General features: G+C 48.2%; 1 protein-coding gene across 2 annotated transcripts in view; it reads right to left on the minus strand.

Annotated features, from left to right (window-relative positions):
* HUNK (hormonally up-regulated Neu-associated kinase) overlaps positions 1-20,614 on the minus strand; it is a 105,792-nt gene extending 85,178 nt beyond the window's left edge. The window contains exon 1 of one of the 2 annotated variants that reach the window (XM_066370365.1): positions 19,800-20,614. In XM_066370365.1, the coding sequence (XP_066226462.1) occupies positions 19,800-20,057 (258 nt within the window). In that variant the 5' untranslated portion in view covers positions 20,058-20,614. Of the gene's footprint in view, positions 1-17,344; positions 17,399-19,799 lie in introns of those variants that run through there. The other variant, XM_066370366.1, reaches the window with a different exon arrangement.
* Positions 20,615-23,104: the final 2,490 nt, after the last annotated feature.

The raw sequence follows: 23,104 nt of genomic DNA on the forward strand, positions 1-23,104 counted from the left end.
CGCCTGGCGTGCGGGGGACCCGGGTTCGATTCCCAGCCAGGGCACACAGGAGAAGCGCCCATTTGCTTCTCCACCACCCCCCTTCCTCTCTGTCTCTCTCTTCCCCTCCCGCAGCCAAGGCTCCATTGGAGCAAAGATGGCCCGGGCGTTGGGGATGGCTCCTTGGCCTCTGCCCCAGGCGCTAGAGTGGCTCTCGTCGCGGCAGAGCGACGCCCCGGAGGGGCAGAGCATTGCCCCCTGGTGGGCAGAGCGTCACCCCTGGTGGGCGTGCCGGGTGGATCCCGGTCAGGCGCATGCGGGAATCTGTCTGACTGTCTCTCCCCGTTTCCAGCTTCAGAAAAATACAAAAAAAAAAAAAGGATGCTCAGTGCCAAGGATTCGAAGACACCTTTCTAGCACTATTGTTGCCAACACCAGAAATGTAAGGGAACTCAGTCATATCTAGAGAGAAAAAAAGTAAACATCAGGCAGGAGAGAAGCCAGGAACAGGGAGAGGCCCCAGCCTGAGGAACATTCTCTAGGAGCCACAGAAGCTGCAGAAAGCTCCCAGCAGAAGCAGGAAGGAGAGATGCGGAATCCGAGGAATGCAGACATCTCGGCCCCATGGGGTGTCCTGAGTGGACTTCCAGGCCTCAGGGAGGTGTTGACTGCAGAAGTGAGAAGTGTAACCATAACCTCCTTCCCAGCCTCTCTCTATCCTTAAAATAAAACTCTGTCATCCAGTCATCCATCCAAGATAAACTGAGTGGGTGTCTGTTTCTGGTATCTGAAAAGGCCTCATTAACACATACCTTGAAGGGTTAAGTATAAATGTGACAGTCTAACAGGAGAAAATTACCACCATGGCCGTGTGTTCCCCAACACACTATTGAATACATTTGCAGGCTCGGTGCTTCACACATATACATATCCATCTATATTTAATATATGTATATTTGTAATGTATACATATATATTGAATCCAATTCTCATTGACTTCTCGCAAGGTATTATCATCATTTCACAGATGCAGAAACTAAAGTCTAGAGGGTTTGAACCCTTTGCAGAAGCTCACACAGCTACTAAGCAGCAGAGAGATGACAGGAACCCAAGGCTACCAGAAACACACACACACACACACACACACACACACACACACACACGCTCACACACCACTAGCTTAAATTGCTATGCGACAAGTTAGAAAACACAGCTAGAAATCCCTACCCAATACAAAGGCTTTTTTTCTGCGAACAACAGTGAAACATCGTCAAGGCTCGCTGATCATTTAAGAAGCAAAACCCAGTAACAAACTCCTCTGGCTTACTTAAGCATAAAAAATAAGAGAAAAACTAAAGAAAAAAAGGCTAATTGGTTTGACTAGACAAAACATAAATGTCTCTGTGCCCCCTCCAAAATAAAAAAAGAGAGACAAAAACTGAATCAAAAGGCAAATGACCAAGTGGGAGAAATATCCACAACAGAAGGAAGAGAAAAGGCTCGAGGCTTCAGGTGAAGACGGCAGCATCCGGAACCGTTGTAACTTGCCTCCCATGACTGCATCAAAATTGCCACTGAACTACAGAATAACTGCCATTCAGAACCACCAGAAATCTGGCTGAATGGAAGCCCTACAACTGGGATTAAAGAAGCTACATGAGACTGGTAAGAGGGGTAGAGATGCAGAACGGGCTGGTCCCACACCCACCTGCGGCGGACAAAATTCGGGAGGAATATCTCAGTTGCAGAGGACCCCTCTGAGGATCGAGGGGTCCCAGCCCCACACCAGGTCCTCTGGGCCAGGGGTTCCAGTGCCCAGAAGAGAAGACCCCATAACTGCTAGCTGTAAAGACCAGCAGTGATTGAGGCTGAGGGAGATGGAGGCTGCTGGAGTCCCAGGCAGCTCCTCTTGAGGGGCCTGTACATGGACTGACTCAGACGCACTCTCTCCAAGCTCCAGCAGTGGGCAGCAGCTTAAGAGGAACCAGGGACACAGGGAAGAAACTGAATTGTCCATCATCAGAGCAAGAACTTGAGGGGCAGCTTTCTCCCAGTTAGAAGTGTGGCAGGGGCCATTGTTCCTATTCTGAGACCCCCACACACAGAGCAGGCAAGGAGGCACCACATCTGAGTCTCCATCAACCTATCACCGTTTGCCCCACCCTGGTGACTCCCTGAAACTTTGCCCCACCAAACTTGTAGACTCACTCAGGCTGTTTCCAGTGGTTTCTCCATACAAATGGCCTGACTTGGCTTATGCTTAAGACTTTGCTAAATTCTCTCAAATAAGCAGCATCTGGCTTCTGCGAACCCCATACCTCTCATAAAGTGGCCCCAGGCCAGGCGCTAGCAGCAGCTGGCCTTGGTTCACAGCTTGGCCTCCTCCAGGCACCTCCAAACCCAGTTCAAGTAGCAGCCATCTATAGATCACTTTGTAGCTCATGTCTACTGGCCACAGGCAGGGTACAGGCACTGGCTCACATGTCACTGGCTAAGCCAGCACGCCCAGTGTACAGCTTCAGACCAAGCCAAAGCATCACCCAACCACCTCCACAATCAACACTCTCAGGGAGTGAACTCAGTGAGCACCAGAGCCCCTACTGAAGTAAATCCTGCTCTGTGGGGTGGGCCCCTGCACAGCAGATCCTCCAACTTCAACATTCACATCGTGGAGGTGCCAGAAGGAGAAGAGAGAGCAAAAGATTGAAAAAAAAATAAAGACAGAAAACATCCCTAACCTGGAGAAGGAAATAGACATACAAGTCCAGGAAGCACAGAGTCCCTAACAAGATGAAACCAAAGAGGCCCACTCCTAGATACATCATAATTAAAATGCCAAAGGTTAAAGACAAAGAGAGAATCTTAAAAGCAGCAAGAGAAAAGCAGTTAGTTACCTACAAAGGAGCTCCCAGAAGGCTGTCAGCTGATTTCTCAACAGTAACTTTGCAAGCCAGAGGGACTGGCAAGAAGTATTCAAAGTGATGAAAAGCAAGGACCTGCAACCAAGATTACTCTACCCAGCAAAGCTTATTTAGAATCAGTGGACATACAAAGAACTTCCCAGACAAGAAAAAGCTAAAGAAGTTCATCACCATCAAACCAGTATTACATGAAATGTTAACGGGTATTCTTTAAGAAAAAGTAAAAATAAAAAATATGAATAAAATGGCAATAAATACATACCTATTAACAATGACTTTAAATACAAATGCAATAAATGCTCCCAATCAAAAGACATATGGTGACTGAAAGAATAACAAAGCAAAACCCTTACATATGCTGTCTATACGAGACTCCCTTCAGATGCAAAGACACACAGAGACTGAAAGTAAAGGGATGGAAAAAGATATTTCAAAAAAATAGAAACAAACAAACAAAAAAAGTTGGGGTAGATAAAACGGACTTTAAAACAAAGGCTATCATAAGAGACAAAGAAGAACCCAGCAATTCTACTTCTGTGTAATAATCTGAAAAAACCCAAAACACTAAATTGAAAAGACACAAACATCCACCTATTCGTTGCAACATTATTTACAATAGCCAAGAGATAGCAGCAACATAGGGTCCATCAGTAGAGAGTGGATAAAGAAGATGTGATACATACATACAATGGAATATGACTCAGTCATAAACATAAATGAACTCTTGCCATTTGCAACAGCCTTGATGAACCTAGAGGGCACTGTGCTAAGTGAAATAAGTCAGACAGAGAAAGACAAATGCCATTTGATTTTACTTATATGTGCGATCTTAAAAAATAAAAAATAAACAAACGCACAAGCACAATAGATACATAGATACAGAGAACTTGCAGATACAGAGAATGGTTGCCAGATGGGAAGGTAGGTGGGGGAGTGGGTGAAAAGGTGAAGGGATTAAGAAGTATAAATTGGCAGCTACAGAACAGTCACAGGGATGTAAAGTACAGCACAGGGAATGTAGTCAATACTATTGTAATAACTATACGTGGTATCAGATGAGTACTAGAATTATCTGGAAAGCACTTCATAAATATATAAATGTCTAATCCCCCATGCTATATATTCACCTGAAACTGACATATTGTACATCAATTGTAATTTTTTTAAATGAGTGAGAATAAACAAAAAAATGTTTACAAAACTAAGAAGGATGGAGAATCAGGAAGTGAATTATTTTAATTTTAATTTTTAATGTATTGTGTTGACATAAAGAGTGTACAAATCAATAAAACAAACAGGAGAAAAATGGAGGGAAATTGTTAACAATAGTTAAAAGAAGAAACAGATTTTCAGTCAAGTACACAAATAATTATCAATCCTACTAATTACAAAATTGCACTTTTAAAAATATAGCATAATCTTTCTGAAGTGCAATTTGGCAACATGTCAAAAGCCTTCTCAGTATCTATCTTAAGGAAAGGCTCAGAGATGTGCTTACAAGGATAGTAACAGCATTATTTATGTAAGAAAAATTTTGAAATAACCTCAACAGCCAACGTTGGGAACTAGCTTTTAAAATTATAAGTAACTCCAAATAATGGAATGCTATTTCTCACCAAAAATCAAGATGTTAAAGACTATTTAATAACATGGAACATGTTCTCAATGTATTAAGATAAGGGCAGAGGGAAGTATGGTTACAATATGAACATCGTAAGCTCAGTTTTGTAACATATAGCTTCAAAGAAGTATAAAAATCAACCACAGTCATGCACTGCTTAATGGTAGAGTTACATTCTGAGAAATGCATTGTTAGGCGAGTTTGTCAGCGTGGTGAGAACATCACAGAGGCACTGACACGCACCCAGCCAGCGTAGCCTACTACACACCTCGGCTATATGGTACAGCCACTGCTCCTGGACTACACACACCCCTGTAGAGCATGTCACTGGACAAGACACAAGATTAAATCAAGCACAAGAGAAAATGATGGCATCAAGAGACTCAATGAACACAAGACATGTGAGGCTGCCACCCGCCTAACAAGGCATACACTTACAGCAAATATTTTTTATAAGTAAAAAGAGTACACTCCAAAATAGTGATTTAAAAAGCATAGTAAATACTGTACATAAACCAGTAGCACGCAGTCGTTTATTATCCTTATCCAGTATGATACATTGTAGCTAACTGTGTGGGCTGTACTGTTATACAATTAGCAGCGCAACAGGTATGTTCACACCAGAACTACCACAAACACGTGACTCCCACATTGCATAAAATGTTAAGGATGGTGAGGTCACGAAGCAATAGGAACTTCTCAGCTCCATTATAATCTTATGGGGGCACTGTCACATACATGGTCCATTGTTGATCCACACACACTGTTGCATGGTACATGCCCATATATGTATATGTCTATATACATCTGTATCACACACACCCAGCTCAAATACTGAAATATTCGAAGTGATTACTGCTGGCTTGTGTGATTCCACATGATTTTTATTTTTTCCTTTGTGTTTCTATTCATTTTCCACAAGGAACCAGGGGTAAAAAAAATCATATTTAATTAATCAGAAGAAAAAGGACAATTTTTTAAAAGGTATCTAAAACAGGAGAGTAGAAAATGAAATGTGATTAGTCAAGTGTAGTAGCAGGTGGCAGATTTAATAGTGAAAAGAGCAGACATCAGTAGCTAGGCAAGAAAAATACATGGCAGTCAACAAACTGCCATGATTTATTTTGCTTGATTAGTAACTTCAAATAGTCTAAACTATACCTGTGAGTGGACTGGTTTAAAGAATTTTAAAACACTAAGTACTTGGTCAAAAAGACTTTAAAATTAATTTTTAAAATACTTTAAAATAATTAAAATAAAATATTTATACTTTAAATTTTTATTTTTAAAAGTTACAGTTGACCATAGGAAGAACACTGGCCTGACCGGTGGGGGCACAGTGAATAGAGTATTTATCTAGGATGCTGAGGACCCAGGTTTGAAACCCCCAGGTCACTGGCCTGGGCATGGGTTGTCTGGCTTGAGCACAGGTTCACCAGCTTGAGCGTGGGATCATAAATGTGACATTATGGTTGCTGGCTTGAGCCCAAAGGTCGCTGGTTTGAAGCCTTAGGTCACTGGCTTAAACCCAAGGTCGCTGGCTTTAAGCCCAAGGTTGCTGGCTTGAACAAGGGGTCACTGGCTCAGCTGGAGCCCCCACCACCACCACCGCCCAGTCAAAGCACGTATGAGAAGCAATCAATGAACAACTGAAATGCAGCAACTACAAGTTGATGCTTCTCATCTCTCTCCCTTCCTGTCTGTCCCTGTCTGTCCCTTCTTTCTCTCACTAAAAAAAAAAAGAAAAGAAAACACTAATTTATATTAAATAATTTGTATTTATTTTTAAATAAATATGCCCCTTTGGAATCTGGAAGACATTATTCTAAGTCTGATTATTGGCAAGAAACTATCTGTTACTCCACATACTCTGCAGTGCTTTAATTGAATGGCTCTCTATGATAATTCGTAATCTAGGAAGGACTATCTCAAGTAATGAATCGGATGGCCGTATGGGAGCTGTAGAGCCCAGCCCCTCCAGAGGGAAATTCAAGCTTCATTACATCAAATTGGGCTTGAAATTGCAACTACTGCTCACAAATGTTAGTTTTTAATAGAATAAAATGTCATCCTGTGGGAATGACACTTCTACAAACCTGGAGAAGTGTTTTCAAAACAAGTTTTCTCGGATTTATATAATTAAATGTAAACGTTCAACTGAGAGCTGAGTCATCGTCTCTCTCCCTGATTTTTAACCTGGAATGAAAAACATGCTCTTATAAAGCTGGACCTCTCCCTCAGGGCTGCCATGATTCTTACTAAAAAACAAATTACACAACAGATAACACTTATCTCTGTCCTTTTGCTTTCCCTACAGTAGAGCTCAGATAAACTGCTGGAATACTCTGACCCCAGACTGGACAGCCAGCTTTCCCTGGAGCTTCTGCACGTCTGCCAGGCACTTCCTCATTCCATTTGCCTCTGAGGTCCCTTCCCAGCCCAATCGGAGCCTGGAAAAGCTGGTTTAGCTCCAGGTCGTCTGCACAGTAAGCAAGCCAGCACAGGCTGTGTGGCTTTGTTTGTAATAAATTATCTGTGTTGTTTCCGGTGAGGGGTGTGGTTTAACAAGAAGACCCTCGGGAATGGTGGGGTGTGCTGCACAAGACAAGCCCTCACAGCTGCACCGTTTTCTTCAACACCCTCACTCCCTTCCTAGAGGTTTCTCTCCTTCCTGCACAGAAAAGAGGCTCTGAAACTTGAGTGCTGCTGACCAGAACTAATGAAAGTTCCCGCTGCTTCCTTCATTAAGAAAGTCTGCGCCCTGACCGGGTGGTTCAGTTGATAGAACATCGTCCTGGAACGCTGAGGTTGTGGGTCTGATCCCAGGTCAGGGCACGTGCAAGAAGCAATCAATGAAGGTACAACTAAATGAAACAACCAAGTGGAACAACATGTTGGGACTTCTCTTTCTCAATCTCTCTCTCTTTCTCTGTGTCTCTGTCTCTCTCTCTCTCTCTCTCCTTTTCTCCCTTCCCCTATATCTCCCTTTCTCTTTCAAATCAATGGAAAAAAAATTTTTTATAAAAAGAAAAGTCTGCTACCATCCTGGTTGCTGGGTAGCTCAGTTGGTTAGATTAGAGGATTGCTCTGATACAAAGGGTGCAGGATCAATCCCCGGTCAGGACACACACAGGAACAGATCAATGTTTCTCTATTTCTCTCCCCATTCCTCTCTTTCTGAAACAAATAATTTTTTTAAAAAGAAAGTTATATTTAGCATAATGTTCAGTAATTTATATTTAATAGTATATATATATATATATGCACGCATCCACCTGTATATATGTACACATATTTTTATCACTTCACATTCATTTTGAAATATCCCCTAGTTTTTGTGAGCAGCATATATGTATATATACAGTTCACCCTTCAACAAGGGTTTAAACTGCACCAGTTCACTTACATGTGGATTTTTTTCAACAAACACAGTAAATACGTTTTCTATTCCTTATAATGTTCTTAATAACATTTCTTTTCTCTAGATTACTTGATTGTAAGACTACAGTGTGTAATACACATAACACAAAAACTTCGTGTTAGTCAACTGTTTGTGTTACTGGTAGGGCTTCCCGGCCAACAGTAGGCTATTGGTACAGTCAGCCTTCCGCATCCACAGATTCCCAACCACAGACGGAAAACACTGCTTCCAGTCCACAACTGGTTGAGTCTGTGAATGGAAACCTATGGATATAAAGGCAAATTGTAAAAGTTTTTTGGGGGGAATCAAAAGTTGTATGTGGATTTTAGACTGCACTGAGGGGTCGGCTTCTCTAACCCCTGCATCATTCAAGGGTCAGCTGAATACACATAGACGCACTTGTGTATATGGGATACACACACACACACACACACACACACAGCTCAATCTCACTTCAAAGTGAGCTTATAAGAAACCGCAGACCAGTACCAAGTAACACACTTGAGAAAGCACACAGTGTGAACCTATCACATTGGAACAAAAGAAAAGGAAAAGCACCTTCACTACCTGGGACCACACGGGGAGATTGTCGTTCACAACACGCACCCCACTCACACCCTGGGCTTTGGGCTTCAGTTTATGCATCTCTGATTTGTGACCTGGTAGCTACTCATTCATACTTTTATTTGAAAACCCCCAATGGGATTTCAAACACTCTGATGAAATGTTTTCTTGGGTGAATCTGGTTTTGCTGTTATCTGAGGGGTTCCCCAAAATGCAGAAGTTTTGATGTTAAACGTGAGAGGGTCCTGGACACTCCAGGACAGCTGGTCACCCCAATCTGCAAAACCAGGACGACAGCACCCACCACAAAAGGCCATTGTAGGCAATAGTTATATTATGTAGCAAAGCATCTGGGACAGATCCCAGAAGACAGTACGAGTCCCATACATTCATTACTGTCATCAGTGTGACATGCTCGTGGGCTTCTGTTCTTTCCTGGAGATTTCTGGTGATTTGGGAAGTCATGAAATCCCTGCTCTCCTCCAGGTAGACAGAGGAATCATGGGGAGCCTGAACTCAGCCTATGATCTGTACACAGGGATGTCCAGACCCTTGCAGGCAGCTGCTGCACCCTCTCCTTCCTTAGTCCCTGAGGCCCATGCTCTGAGCCGACTGGGTGCCTGACACTGCTGTCCACGCTCCCCTATGCTGTGCACAGGACTCTGGCAAAGAGCATCTGAGCAGAGGCAGAAAGACAGCCAGACCCATTACCAAAAAGCCAAGAGGTGGGACATAAGACAGAACTCACCAGGAGACAAAAACGGCAGAGTAAGGCAGGAAAGGATATGAGGAATCATGGCTCAGAGAACAGGCGAAAGGCAAGCAGGATTATAAAATGTTTGCACAGCCACTTGGCTTAGGAGACTGACAAACTTATATATAAAAAAATTACAGTCAAACAGACAGATCCAAGCCTCCATATATCTCCATGGGGCACATCCAAAAAAATGTATGTTTGCAAATAGCAACTTCATCCATCTGTTGCGCTGTTGGTACAATTTCTCGGGAAGGAGCTGAGGGTTCATTAACAGTCCCCTGGCAGGGCAAAATGTTTCCTGCTCTGGCTGGTTCCCTGTCCCCCTGGGCTCTGCAGAGGGCACAGCTGTTCCAGGGCCGGAAGTTTTCTCAAAGAGCACCAGCTGGACAACCTATTCCATCTCATCCCTCCCACAGGCACACTCAGGAGCTCCCAGCAAGACACACAGTGCTCCAGACTGTTCCCTGCTGACCTGACCACTGTCACCCAGAAGGTTGTCCTGTCCCCATGTCCTCAGATGATCAAAGCATCCTTGGATCCATTCAGAATCTGTGCACTGAGCGCTTCTCCGTCTCAGGAACTACTCCCAGCACCAGGGAAGAAGCAAGCATTCTTCCTCACAGGAGACAAACATAAACACAGAAATGTATATTGTGGGGTCGGGCGATGTCATAAGGTACATGGTGTCTCTCCCCCCCAAAATTCGTATGTTTCAGTCTTGTCTCCGTGCACTCAGGCTGCTGTAACAAAACACCATAGGCTGGGTGACTTATCAATAACAGACATTTATTTCCTACACATCTAGAGCCTGGGAAGCTCAGATCAAGACCCCAGAAGACTTGGTGTCTGGTGAGAGTTCTTATCCTTGTTCCTGGAGAGCTGTATTCTTGCTGTGTCCCCACAAGGGGCCAGGGCGCTCTCCGGATCTCTCTCCTAAGGCCACTGATCCTATTTGTGACGGCTCTGACTTCACGCCTAACCACTTCCCAAAGGCCCCACCTCCTAATGCCATCACTTGGGGATTAGGTTTCAACATATGAATTTGGGGAAAATACAGACATTCAGGCTATAGCAAGTCCTGACCCCCCAGGACCTCAGAATGTGACTTGATGTGGAGCATATGTCTTTGCAGAAGTAATCGAGGTAAAGTGAGGTTGAGAAGAACTCTATTCTTCTTATGTCCTCATAAGAAGGGGAAATGCAATACAGACTCAGGGAAGATGACAAAAGAAACACAGGGGAAATGATTTAACTTTGGGTGATGGACACACAACACAATCAACAGTTTGACTACAGAAATGTTTACCTGAAACCTATGTAATCTTATTGATTAATGTCACCATTAAATTTAATTAAAAAGAGAAATTTTAAAAGAGAGAGAGAAAAGGACGCACAGGGAGAAGATGGCCATCTACAAGCCAAGGACAGGGCCTGGGGGAGGTCCTCCCTCCTAGCCTCCAAAGAAACCAGGCTTGCCGACACCAGGATTTTGGACTTCTAGCCTCCAGAGCTGGGAGACAGTCAACTTCTGCCATTTAAGCCACCAAATTTGTGGTACTTTGTTGCAGTGGCCCTAGCAAAGTAATCCAGGTGGTCAGAAACACTTTGAGGAAAGACAAAACAGGGTGAAGGTGCAGAGAGTGACAGGTGACATTTTAGAGAGGGTCATTAAGTGAGGGCATGCTGACCTCTGATTTCAAACAGCAGGGCCCAGCTGTTCCCTCCCCCAGGACCACGGCCCAGGGGGCCCCTTCTGTAGACAAAATATCCCACAGGGTTCTGAGGCACATTTTTACACACGTACTCACACTTAGTGCAAATTAAGTGGCAACTACTGCTCCTTAAAAGATTTTCACTTCCCTCCATCCCCCCTCCCGAACTTTCTTTCTCTCAATCACCCACCATAAGTTGTATCTCTCGCCTTTCCATGAACACATCATGGGACATTCAGGGCATTCCCAGCAACAGTCAACATTTTCTAAAGCCCCAGCGACACGCTATCATACCCTGTGCCTATGATGCAGGCTTGGCGGGAGGCAAGAAGCAGAAATCAGGCATCCTTGGACCCTACTTCAAGGTCATGGTTGTAGAACCAGCCTGCCTAGCCTGAGTATCTTCTGCAACATTAGCCCAGTCAGCACAGGTGCTAACAAACCAAAGCGGCCCAAATCCTCATCCTAACAATTCACAAACCCCCAGTTGGTCAACACAGCTGACAGGCGTGGGCAATGGAGCAGTGGCTCTTAACATTTTGGGAGTAAATAACTCCTTTTAGAACCTGATGAGAGCCACGGTCCCTCCCTCCAGAAATATAATTGCACTCATACAACTTATTGGGGTTCATGGACCCAAAGATATGCCCTCTGCAGTAGCAAGAATTATCAAGAAACAAAGACAGAGAACAAACAAAGAGTAAGGGGAGATGGAGGAGGCTGCAAGATATGTCACCAAAAGAGGACTGCCTTTGTGTGTACAAAACGTGCCTATAAATCAATAAGAAAAAAGACCAAAACCCCCCTGGGGGGAATAGTGAACAGACATGAACAATGAACAGAAGTGATATGCCAGTATGCTTATTATCACTGCATATGACAGTATGCTTAACTCATCTGCAAATAAGAGAAACCATATGTAAAATAAGATACCACGTTTAGTCTACTAGACTAGCAAAGCTCAAAGAGTTGGAGGGCACCCTGTGTGGACCAAGAGGTGGAAAGATACCCCCACACCAGGCTGATGTGAGTATAAACAGAGAAAGCCTTCATGATACACTTGGCAACATGTATCGACAGTTGAAACAGTCAGACCTTTCCACCAAAGACTAGGAGTTTATCCCTCAGATATAACTGAAATAGCTACAAAATTCACTGCAGCAAGGTTTGGGAATAACAAAAATAAATTGCATACCACCTAAAGGCCTATTCTTTAATTGTCCTTAATTCTTTAAGTAATGTCCAACAACATAACCAACAAGGAACGGAGAAGTAAACACGGAACCTCCGTGCAGTAAATACTGTGCAGTAATTAAAAAGAAATGAAGGGACCCTACAGTAGTTTTGAGGAAGAATGTTCAAGAAGTAATGCCAAGTTAGAAAAGCAAGCTACTGGACAGCATGTACAGTGAAAAACACATCTTTCTATACCTGTAACTTACAAACATGTACAGACACTCGTATGCACACGGCACAGGTCTGGTAGGATTACCTCTCACTGCACACCCGCTCGACACTTTTGAATTTCAGACCAGGTGTCAGTACGAACTACACCAACATGTAACCACATGGATCTTAAAAACAGACGATTCAAAACCACACAGAACCCCGTCTCGGGCCATCACTTCACTCGGTGGCACAGGAGGGCACAGTAGAGGGAATAAGAGGATGTTAACAGATGGCTCTGACCCGAATCACTGCTCTGACAACAATCTAGTTTCCCACAACTCCTCACCACTCTTCCCAGCTCAGGAGAGGTGGGGCGGAGGGTCTCCCCCAGGAAAGCTCCAGTGTCTCTGCATTAAGCACACAGGTCAACAAGTTAGCCGAACTCTGTTGACACAAAGTCCTCAACAGAAAACATAGGGAATATATCAACGCATTCTAAAAGTACCCTCGGCCCTGGCTGGTTGGCTCAGCGGTGGAGCGTTGGCCTGGCGTGCGGGGGACCCGGGTTCGATTCCCGGCCAGGGCACATAGGAGAAGCGCCCATTTGCTTCTCCACCCCCTCCCCCTCCTTCCTCTCTGTCTCTCTCTTCCCCTCCCGCAGCCAAGGCTCCATTGGAGCAAAGATGGCCTGGGCGCTGGGGATGGCTCCTTGGCCTCTGCCCCAGGCGCTAGAGTGGCTCTGGTCCCCGCAGAGCGACGCCCCGGAGGGGCAGAGCATCGCCCCCTGGTGGGCAGAGCATCGCCCCTGGTGGGCGTGCCGGGTGGATCCCGGTTGGGTGCATGCGGGAGTCTGTCTGACTGTCTCTCTCCATTTCCAGCTTCAGAAAAATACAAAAAAAATAAATAAATAAATAAATAAATAAATACATAAAAGTACCCTCAAACTCAACAGAGAGCACAGAGGACTCCAACTAAAGAGACACGTGAGGCCAGACTATCCGGATGCTCAGAGTGGCTGGAACATAGACTCATTTCAGGCTAAAAGGACCAACACCTGGGTGGGCGGCTGGGGCAGGGAAGCTGCCCACTTTCTTTACGGAACCAGCTGGGACTCAGGTAAGACCCTGGGCCCGACCCGGTCTTTCAGAGAGTGGACTCCAGGACCAGTGCCCAGATCTCGCTGCAGGGCGGAAGAGCTTGCTGGCTCTCAGTGGTGAGCTTGCCCCAGGCACTGCCCTCAGCAGGTGTCCAAGGCCTGCCCTTTTCTCAGAGCAGCCCCCATCCAAGGACAGACCCATGCAGAGGTACAAAGGCCAGTCCCTCACCCCAGTTCAGACACCTCTGAAGGAGCATCTCAGCTCCAGAGCCCTCCGAGGTATGGCAGGGCCTCCAGCTAGGACAGCACAGGAGCCCAGTTCTCCCTCTGCCCAGTGCTGCTTTGCTCTCCTCTCCCCCCTCCCCCACCTCTCCCCTCCCCTCCCCCCCTCAGAGAGACTCATCCTGAGAGCATTCCCTAAAACCACATTCACCCACCCCTCAAGGCCTGCACACCAGGAAATCACTTGCGACACAATCTTGACAGTTTAAGAAGATGATGTGGGTTGGACTGTCTCCCACCAAAAGGCATGTTCAAGCCCTAAACCCCAGTCCCTGCGAATGTCACCTTATTAGAAATGGGGTCTTGGCAGATATCATCAAGTCAAGATGTGGTCCTACTGGATCAGGGCCATCCCTAAATCCGACGACTGGTGTCCTTAGCAGGAAGGAAAAGGAGATGTGGAGACGGGCAACACACAGAGGGAAGAAGCCGTGTCAACACAGAGGCGGAGCCTGGAGTGAGGCTGGCACAAGCCAAGGAAAGCCAAGGATGGTCAGCAGCTGCCAGAAGCTGGAACGGACAGGGAAGTATCCTCCCCTGGAGCCCTCAGAGGGAGCACACCCTACAGGCATCATGATTTTGGACTTCTGGCCTGGAAAACCATGAGAGAATAAACTTCTAGTTTTAAGCCCTCCGAGGTGGTGGTTATTGTTACAGCAGCCCCACCAATGGACAGGAGAAGGTCAGAGGGATGCCTACTGGGGGCATTGGTGCTCAGATCAATGCCTAGGGTCCCCACACGCCCCTGAAGAGGGCATGCCCGCAGGACCCAAAGTGAACCACTAAACACTGCACCACTGGACTGGTATTTATGACAAAGGAGAAGCAATAGCTCTGTCGACCTTGTACAGGTATCAGGCAGCTCGGACACAACTAAGGCCCCGTGGTTCAGCTCTTTCCTACTGGTCATCTTACCAGTCAGCGGCACCCATCAGAGAGCGTGAAATTTAATGCAGCACTCGGCACTGGCCAGAGCCCAGACTGAGCGGAGGAAGAGGTTGCGCCAGTTTGCAAAAATAAGGTTAGGCGATGGATGATTTTCCGTTAGGCAGGAGAGCAGGTCGCTCAGTTACCATGAATAATCGAGACGGGGTGTCTATTCCAAGGTAAACGACACTCTGTGCCCAAGCCGCCTTCCCACAGAGGACACTGGCCTGCCCATCTCCCGGGGCAGACACAGCTTGCCACCTCCATGCCTCTGGGAGGGGTAACCACAGGGAAGATGACTGCCATGCTGCCCTGGAACCTGCCCGTGACTCCACACCTGCAGAGAAAATTTCAGGCTGTACTCCTCTCCGTGGGCAGTGTTCAGCTCTGTTATACGGACCCAAGGCACCCTCTGAAGTCCGTAGGATCTGGGTATCAATGAACACTCACTGCCAGCCCTATGTACCAATTTCCATCATTCAAAAGAACTTCAGAAACCTGGAGCAGGCAGGAAGCTCAAAGGCTGCCCGCTGAGGCAGCGTGCGACCTCGGGAATTGTGGGCACTGCCTTGTCACACAGGAGGCACTGGGCCATGCTGTTGCCAAACGCCTCCAGCTTGCCAAGAAGCCCCTGCTGAGCACTAATAGGAATCCCCAGTTCTCGAAGCATTTCTTGTTTCTCAAAGCCATTAACCCTAAATTTCTAGCACTAAAAAAAAAAAAGAAAGAAAAAAATTACAGGATTTAGCACCTGTTTGTTTCAGAAATACTTGCTAAAAACAGATCTGCCAAAAGGCCACTTTTAAAATTAGTCACATTTCCTGCTCTGCAGAACATAGTAAGTTGTATTTTTAGCATCTCCTTCACTCCAGGTATCTGGTAGTCGTGCTCAAAGCATAATCACTGAAAACTTACTAAGCAGGCAGGAGGTTTTTTTTGGCCCCAAAATAGCTCCAATGAAAGTAATAAACAGGTTGGTTTTTTTAAACCAAGGGTTAGAACAAGATATTTAAGCATTGTACCCAATCACGTTATGTACCCAACTTTGTGTTTTAATCATTAGGTAATTGTGGCATCAACTTATCTCCCCTTTTTGCAGCCTATGAAACCAGCTCTATCTCAAGCTGAGATTTACCTATGCTTTTCTCTATAAGCCTTTCCAACTAATTTTATCAGATTTTTTTTAATGTACTAAGAACCACTGTGGCTGGATAGTTTCACTGGATAGAGCGTCATCCAGATGTGCAGAGGTTGCCAGTTTGATCCCCGTTCAGGATACGTACAGAAACAGATTGATGTTTCTGTCTCTCTCTCTTGTTCTCTCTCTCCCTTCCTCTCTCTCTAAAATCAATCAATAATTTTTTAAATGTACTAAGAACCTATTATGGGCCAAAGACTCTGCATTTCCTAGGTATCAGGGACCGGGGCAGGGGCAGTGAGCACAATCTTTCTGGGTCTTTCAAAGTCATCACTCCATACTGCTGCTCGGCAACTTTGTTCTTTGTCTCAAAGCCAGAGAGAATACTTTTCAAAATTCTGATTTTTCTGATCATTTTTCCTCCTCCAATCATCAACTCAGGTTTAGTCAAAGGCGCTCAGCCCTGACTAAGAACGCACCAATTAACAGTTTCATATAACCAAGTGAATTATTTATTTTTAAAGCCACATTAACAGAGATTGCTTCAACTCAGAACTAGAGGACAAAATTAGGTCTCAGCCAATAAATAAATAAATAAATAAATCCTTTCCTTTCAAGCAGTAAAAGGGCCATCTAGAGTCAAATGACTTTCAAACAAACAACTTCAGAGGAAAGTCAGGCAAAGCACTGTCCTGCGGGCAGTGGTGGGAAGAGAAGCCTCTTGATAAGATAAGATTGAAGCCTGAAGTGAAAGTCAGAAAAAGTGGTTATTTGTCATAAGGACCCACACAGTAACTCCCAGCAAGCAATGGAGGATTTCACCCAAATCTTTTTGGAAATGGGCACTAAGTTAAAACACAACACACACACACCCCCTCCATCTCCCACCCCCAACAGCCTGTTCAGCTTTTTCATGAGCTGATCCCCACCACTGCTGCCCTGGGTCCACCCAGGGCTGGCATGGGGGCATACACCTATTTTACTATAGTGTTCATGTCTTACTTCCCCTTCTGTTATGGTCTATGTCCTTTAAAAAAGGAGAGGAGAGCCCTGGCCGGTTGGCTCAGCGGTAGAGCGTCAGCCTAGCGTGCGGAGGACCCGGGTTCGATTCCCGGCCAGGGCACACAGGAGAAGCGCCCATTTGCTTCTCCACCCCTCTGCCGCGCTTTCCTCTCTGTCTCTCTCTTCCCCTCCCGAGGCCAAGGCTCCATTGGAGCAAAGATGGCCCGGGCGCTGGGGATGGCTCTGTGGCCTCTGCCCCAGGCGCTAGAGTGGCTCTGGTCGCAACATGGCGACGCCCAGGATGGGCAGAGCATCGCCCCCTGGTGGGCAGAGCGTCGCCCCATGGTGGGCGTGCCGGGTGGATCCCGGTCGGGCGCATGCGGGAGTCTGTCTGACTGTCTCTCCCTGTTTCCAGCTTCAGAAAAATGAAAAAAAAAAAAAAAGGAGAGGAGAAAAGTGAAGCGCTTTCTTCAAAAAGTATACACGTTCTAGAAGGGGGTAGTGTCAGGGTGAGAGGCCTTTCTGAGTTACTCACATCACCCATCCTGGGGGTCACTTCATTCCCCTTCCTCAGCATTCTGTCATCTCAAGTTCCCCTTTGCTTGGCTCAAGGGAGTAGCCCTCTTCCGGGAGGAGAACCCTCTTAATAACTCATCTCTTAAAGAGACAGAAAGGCAGCAAGTAGTGTGAGGGTGACTTCACCTTTGTCTTGGCCTCAGTATGACAAGAGCCAGAACATGCATGGGGATGGGGACTCCTGAACTCAGCCACCTTCCTAGCAGAGACATACACACACACATTTTAATCTCTGCCATCTGCCCAAACTCAAATCTATTAGTTAAGCATTAAAGTTGTTGAATTTGGGAGATAACAACTATGAATGACACCCATTGTTTCTTTAAAGCTGGAACTAAAATCCAGGTTCTTCATGACACTGGAGGCTGGGCCCACATGAGAAATCTTCCCACCTCCTCCCACTCTCTCCCCCTCAGAACCACCATCCTTAACTGGATCCAAACAGAGGGTCCAGCTCAGTAATTGTACAACCATAGGCCCTTGCTGAAAGCAAGATTAACTGTTTAAGAAAAGGAAGAGGAGAAGGGACATGAGCACTTAGGGGTGTAGGGGTCTCGCCATTTCGACCCCATCTGGGCAGGAACTCCCTGCACTCCAGACTGCCTGGTGTGAAGGAACCCGAGCAGCTGGGTGGGCACTGAGCTCGGAGTGTGACCTTGCACAGGGCAGCCAAGGCCAACAGACTGATAGTATGGAGCAAAAATGTACACAGGCAAGGAGCAGGAGCCAGGACACAGATTGGGAAGTGGAGGGAAACCAGAAACAGCCCAGCACAGGGCAGGCGAGGTAAATGTGCTCTTAATCATGGCCATTTGCTATTAGCATAAAGCTTCGTCTCTTTTTGCTAAGTTTCACGAGGAAACGTACACAACCAGACTGAATCTTATAGGATTGGAATGAAACTAAAAGTTCTACCACCCATGCTGACATGAATTCAAATGGGGACAGGGAAGGGGCAGTGAATGCACGCACTGTCCTTAGGAGGCTGGGGCCTCGGGCACCCATGCCCTGAGGGGATGTGTAAGTCGCCAGCCGCTGAAAACCAACCAGTGAAGTGTGACCTGTTCCCTTTGGACTAGAATGAGGTCTGGAGGTTTTTGTTTTGTTTTGTTTTGGTCTTCTTTGAAGAGTTGCTCGATTTAGTGAGTTCATCGTGAACACTCCCTTTTTGAACGGAAATTCAAGCAAGAGGCACTTTTTAAAGTACTCACTTTAACCCCACTTACCCCAAACAAAGAGCTATCAAAACCCAGGGCAAACGACAGAGGTGATGGAGTCCTGTACTCAAATTGCAAGGGGCTCCAGGGCACAGGAGCCTGGGACAGGACGGCAGGGTACCTCAAACAGAGATCAGCAGTCCCTGGCCAGAACATTCCCAGGAGTTCTCCGACTGGGCAGAGAATCCCAGGTTGGGGGAAGGGTGGGTATGGAGCCCCCGTTTCCCTGCCTCTCCCCATATTGCTGATGTCTCCCTGGGCTGTGGCCCACAAAAGCGACCACTTCCAGACCAGGGTGGAGCAACCTCAGCCTTGAGTGAGGTGACCTGTGCTTGTGGCTGAAGTAACTCCAAGCCCCAGGCAACTCCCAGGCTGGAGCGGCCTTACCGCTAGGAGTGACCCCGTGCCTGGGCCTCTCACCTCAGAAGTAAGTCATCATATCTTGGGTTTCTTCTCACAGATCTAAGTTACAATAGACTTGGGCCTCGCCTGGCAAGGGTTCACTAATAACACAAGACGGTGCCCCTCCGGGTCTGGGTGAGGGTAGGAGGGGTCTTTCCCTGCCTTCTCCTCTTTCAAAAATATCAGAATGCATCTCCCATCTCTGCAGTATGGGGGTGTCGGCGTGTACTTCTAGGTCTGTAGCTGCCAGCGCAGGGTCGTTCCTGCAGCTTCCACGCAGGCAGTGGAGCGGATAAGGGGCTGGGCAGAGGCAGGGTAGGTTAACCTTCCTCCGGCGTGAAAAACTTCCCCCGGCTGCCCCGGCGCACAGGTGGAGAGGAATGTCCCCCACCTTCTCCCCAGAGCCCAAGTCGAGGCTCAGACTTCAGGCTCCTCTAAGGGCTGGCTAATCGGCGCCCCCACCCTGATCACAAGGGCGCACGCACTCCCGCCCTGGTTCCTGCCGCTCTGCTAATCTGTGGCCACAACGCCCCCTCCCCAGGGCTGAGCCCCCACCCCGCGCTGGTGTCCGCCAGGCGGCGCCCTTCCCGGAGCAAAAGGGCTTGCAGGCGGCTCCTAGGGTGAGCCAGCCGCCTCTCCGCCCCCCACCCCCACCCCCTCGGGAATGACCCCAGACCGTCGCCGGCTGCAGGGCCTGCGCGCTCCTGGGACTCGACCCTCCTCGGTCCCGAAAGGAAAGGCGGGAGCGACCCGGTCCAGCCCACCCGCCCAGCCCGCTCAACGCCCGCCGCTCACCTTCTCGCCAGTCAGTACATGTAGTCCCTCGCGCACCTTGGCGAAGGAGCCCTCGCCCAGCTTGCGGCTGCCCACCAGGTAGTTGCCCACGCGCTTGTGGTGCTGGAAGTCCCGGAGCCGCTCGCGGGGCACGCCGCTCACCCAGGCGGGCAGGAAACTTCCCTCGCAGGCCGCCGCCGGCCTGGCCGCATCCTCGCCGCCCCCGCTGCCCCCCGCCACCGGCTCGCCCAGGAGCCCGTCCCCCGCCGCCGCCGGCATCGCGCCCGCGCGGCCGCTCCTGCGGCTCCGGCTTCTGTCGCCGCCGCCCCGGGCTCAGCCAGCCAAGCGCGCGCAGACAATAGCGGCCGCCCAGGCGACGGGGGCCGGGGACCCGCCCCCAACAAGTTCTTCGGAGGGTCTTCTAGCCCCTTTCAGGACACGGCCCCGCCCCTAGTCCCTTCTGGGCAGCCGGTGACAGTGACCGCTCTCCGGGGCGCGGGGCACCTCTCTGGCCCTGGAGGGGCGGTGGGGGCGCGGTCCGATGCTTGAGTCCCCGCGCGCGGCGCCTCCGCAGCCTCCGCCCTGCCGCCGCCGGCTGGTCCGCGCGGGCTTGGGTCCACTCGCAGGTCCGCTCCTAGCTGGGCGCGCGGCGGGCTGCAGGCGCCCTCTGGACGGCGGCAGAAGAAAGCCCCATTCAGTCTGAATTTGCAGAAATTCAATCCGGGCGCGGGCGGCGGGAACAGATGCGAGCTCCGCGGCTCAGCCCGTGCACTTTCAAATCCCTCGTAGCCCCTCCCTCTCCGCGCGCAACAGCCACACTCGACCCTCGCTGGAGAGGGAGGGCCAGGGAGGGGCGCGGCGCAGCCACCCGAGCGGCGGACAGGGGGACCCCGCGAGGTCTGGCGGACGCGCGCTCCCGGCCGCCCAAGTCGGGCAGTCTCCAGCGGCTCCTCCCGCCGGCTTCTGCGCTTCGGCTTTCTGGACCTTTCGGCTGTGAAAGCCCCCACCAGCCGCACCCACCCAGCCAGGGAGCCGGAGGGGCTCCCGACCGGCGTCCTGCGCAGGCTGGGCACACAGTAGGGCCCTCTGGACCCTGGGTGAGCGGGCGGATGGATGGATGGACGGGTGGATGGGTGGCTGGCTAGCTGGCTGGCTGGATGGATGGATGGATGGGTAGGTAGGTGGGTGGTAAGCAGGACGGGGAGGTGGCAGGGCGTCTGCCCAGGCTCACAAGCACATGGGACTGCCCTGTTGAAGGAAGAGCAGCCGCAACAACAGGAGCGACTGCATCGTAGGAACCAGGGTGCTTGCAGCCTCGGCTTGCACGTCGACACCTCTGCTTTCCGTTGCCATGTCGCGGAGCCATGGTGGGACGACTGAGGCCAGCACTCCCTGCGCTTTTGTTCTGCGCACCCCGTGTGCTCGTCCCTCCTGAGCAAGTGCAGCTCCCCTGACGACTCATATCTTCTCCAGGATTCCCAACGCCTTCTTAAACCAAAAATGAGGAATCGCGTGAGGGAGAAGCTGGGGGGAGCAGGGGGGTCGGGGAGGGGAGAGACATCTACAAAAGGCTACCTGTTGAGCAGCCAGATAAAATGCGCCATCGTTTAACGCATACTTAGCACAGACCATACACCGTCCAAGTTAAAAGGGAAGAAGATTCAGCCCCAACCAAGTCACTTTCATTTAACTTCTAGGCAGGCAAGTCTGACACGATCCATGTCAGTGCCCTGAAACCGGGGGGGGGGGGGGGGGGGGGGGGGGGGGGGGCGGGGGGGTATGGGTACACTGTCATTAATCCAGCGTCTTGGAAGGTGGAAGCTCTGGGACAAGAGAAGCGTCTACTTTAAATAAATCTAATTTTAAATACTGTTCCATAACCCACTACTCGCCTGTTTACAAGTCACCAGCCTTGTTATAACTGAGCTGTTTTGTATCAAGTCTGCTTATTGTTTCAAATTTTCAGTATTCAGGATAGATACAGTGTCAAATGTTTTTCTTGCTGTGTTTAAGGGACTTCTTTGCCGCCACACCACCCCCACCCCCACCTCCCAGGATTTCTGCAAGGCCCATTTAATCTCTTTAATGTCTCTAATTCAATAATCAAATTTTAAGAGGACAGTAACATGGGGAGGACAACTATCCTAGTGAAGGGAATACAGAGCTCACTTTGGGGTCAAAACCATTCTGAATCTTCCTTTTTTGAAAAGCTTTTGGAGTTGCCCCAATGTTGTATTAATAGATGTGGCTTGTAGCCCTGGCTGGCAGGCTCAGCGGTAGAGCGTCAGCCGGGCATGTGGAAGTCCTGGGTTTGATTCCCCGCCAGGGCACGCAGGAGATATGCCCATCTGCTTCTCCACCCCTCCCCCTCTCCTTTCTCTCTATCTCTCTCTTCCCCTCCTGCAGCCAAGGCTTCATTGGAGCAAAGTTGGCCCAGATGCTGAGGATGGCTCCATAGGCTCTGCTTCAGGCGCTAGGATGGCTCCAGTTGCTACGGAGCAACTTCCCAGATGAGCAAAACATCGCCCCCTGGTGAGCATGCCAGGTGGATCCTGGTCAGGCACATGCAGTAGTCTGTCTGCCTGCCTCCCTGATTCTCACTTCAGAAAAATACAAAGATAGATAAATAAATAAGTAAATAAATAAATAAAATGCTAGCTAGCTATTACCAAGAAAAAAAAATAGAGTATGGCTTGGTTTTCTTTGTTTTGGTTTTGGGGTTTTTTTTGTATGTTTGTTTATTTTTTATTTTGTTTTTAATTCAGGACAATAGCTGTATAAGAAAATTTAGAAACCCTCTTATTATGGTGTGAGGCAAATGTCAGAGACTGTTCATCAAAGCATCATTATGACCTAAAAGGAAAAAAATTAGCTTCAGTCATGAAAATGGTGAAAGACATTTAATGATAAAATAGAGGTTTTCTTTCCTTTTCATTATCCTCTCAGGGTGGATGTCAGGAAAGGGGTGAAGAATAGAGAAAAACCAAGCCCATTAAATCTTTTTCAAGCCTGATGCCTGGGTTTGATTCAAGTTCACTGCTAATTCCATCAGCTGGGACGAATGCCAAAGAGGAGTCCAAGTCCTACGCCTGCTTGGGCTTAGCAACTGGTGTTTGAACTACAGGCCCTGCTCTCTGAAACGACCTTGTTTAATAAGGAATAACCCCAGAAAGTCCCATATGTAAGACAAATGAGCACACAAAACAGTGTATGTAAGACAAATGAGCACACAAAACAGTGTACCGCCCTCATATCAGAGATGCAAAGAATATCTGGTTGGAAAATGGCCATCCAGCATTAGAGACTTTCTCATGGTCCTAAACAGA

The sequence above is a fragment of the Saccopteryx leptura genome, chromosome 2 (assembly GCF_036850995.1).
Source record: "Saccopteryx leptura isolate mSacLep1 chromosome 2, mSacLep1_pri_phased_curated, whole genome shotgun sequence".
NCBI classification, from domain to species: domain Eukaryota; kingdom Metazoa; phylum Chordata; class Mammalia; order Chiroptera; family Emballonuridae; genus Saccopteryx; species Saccopteryx leptura.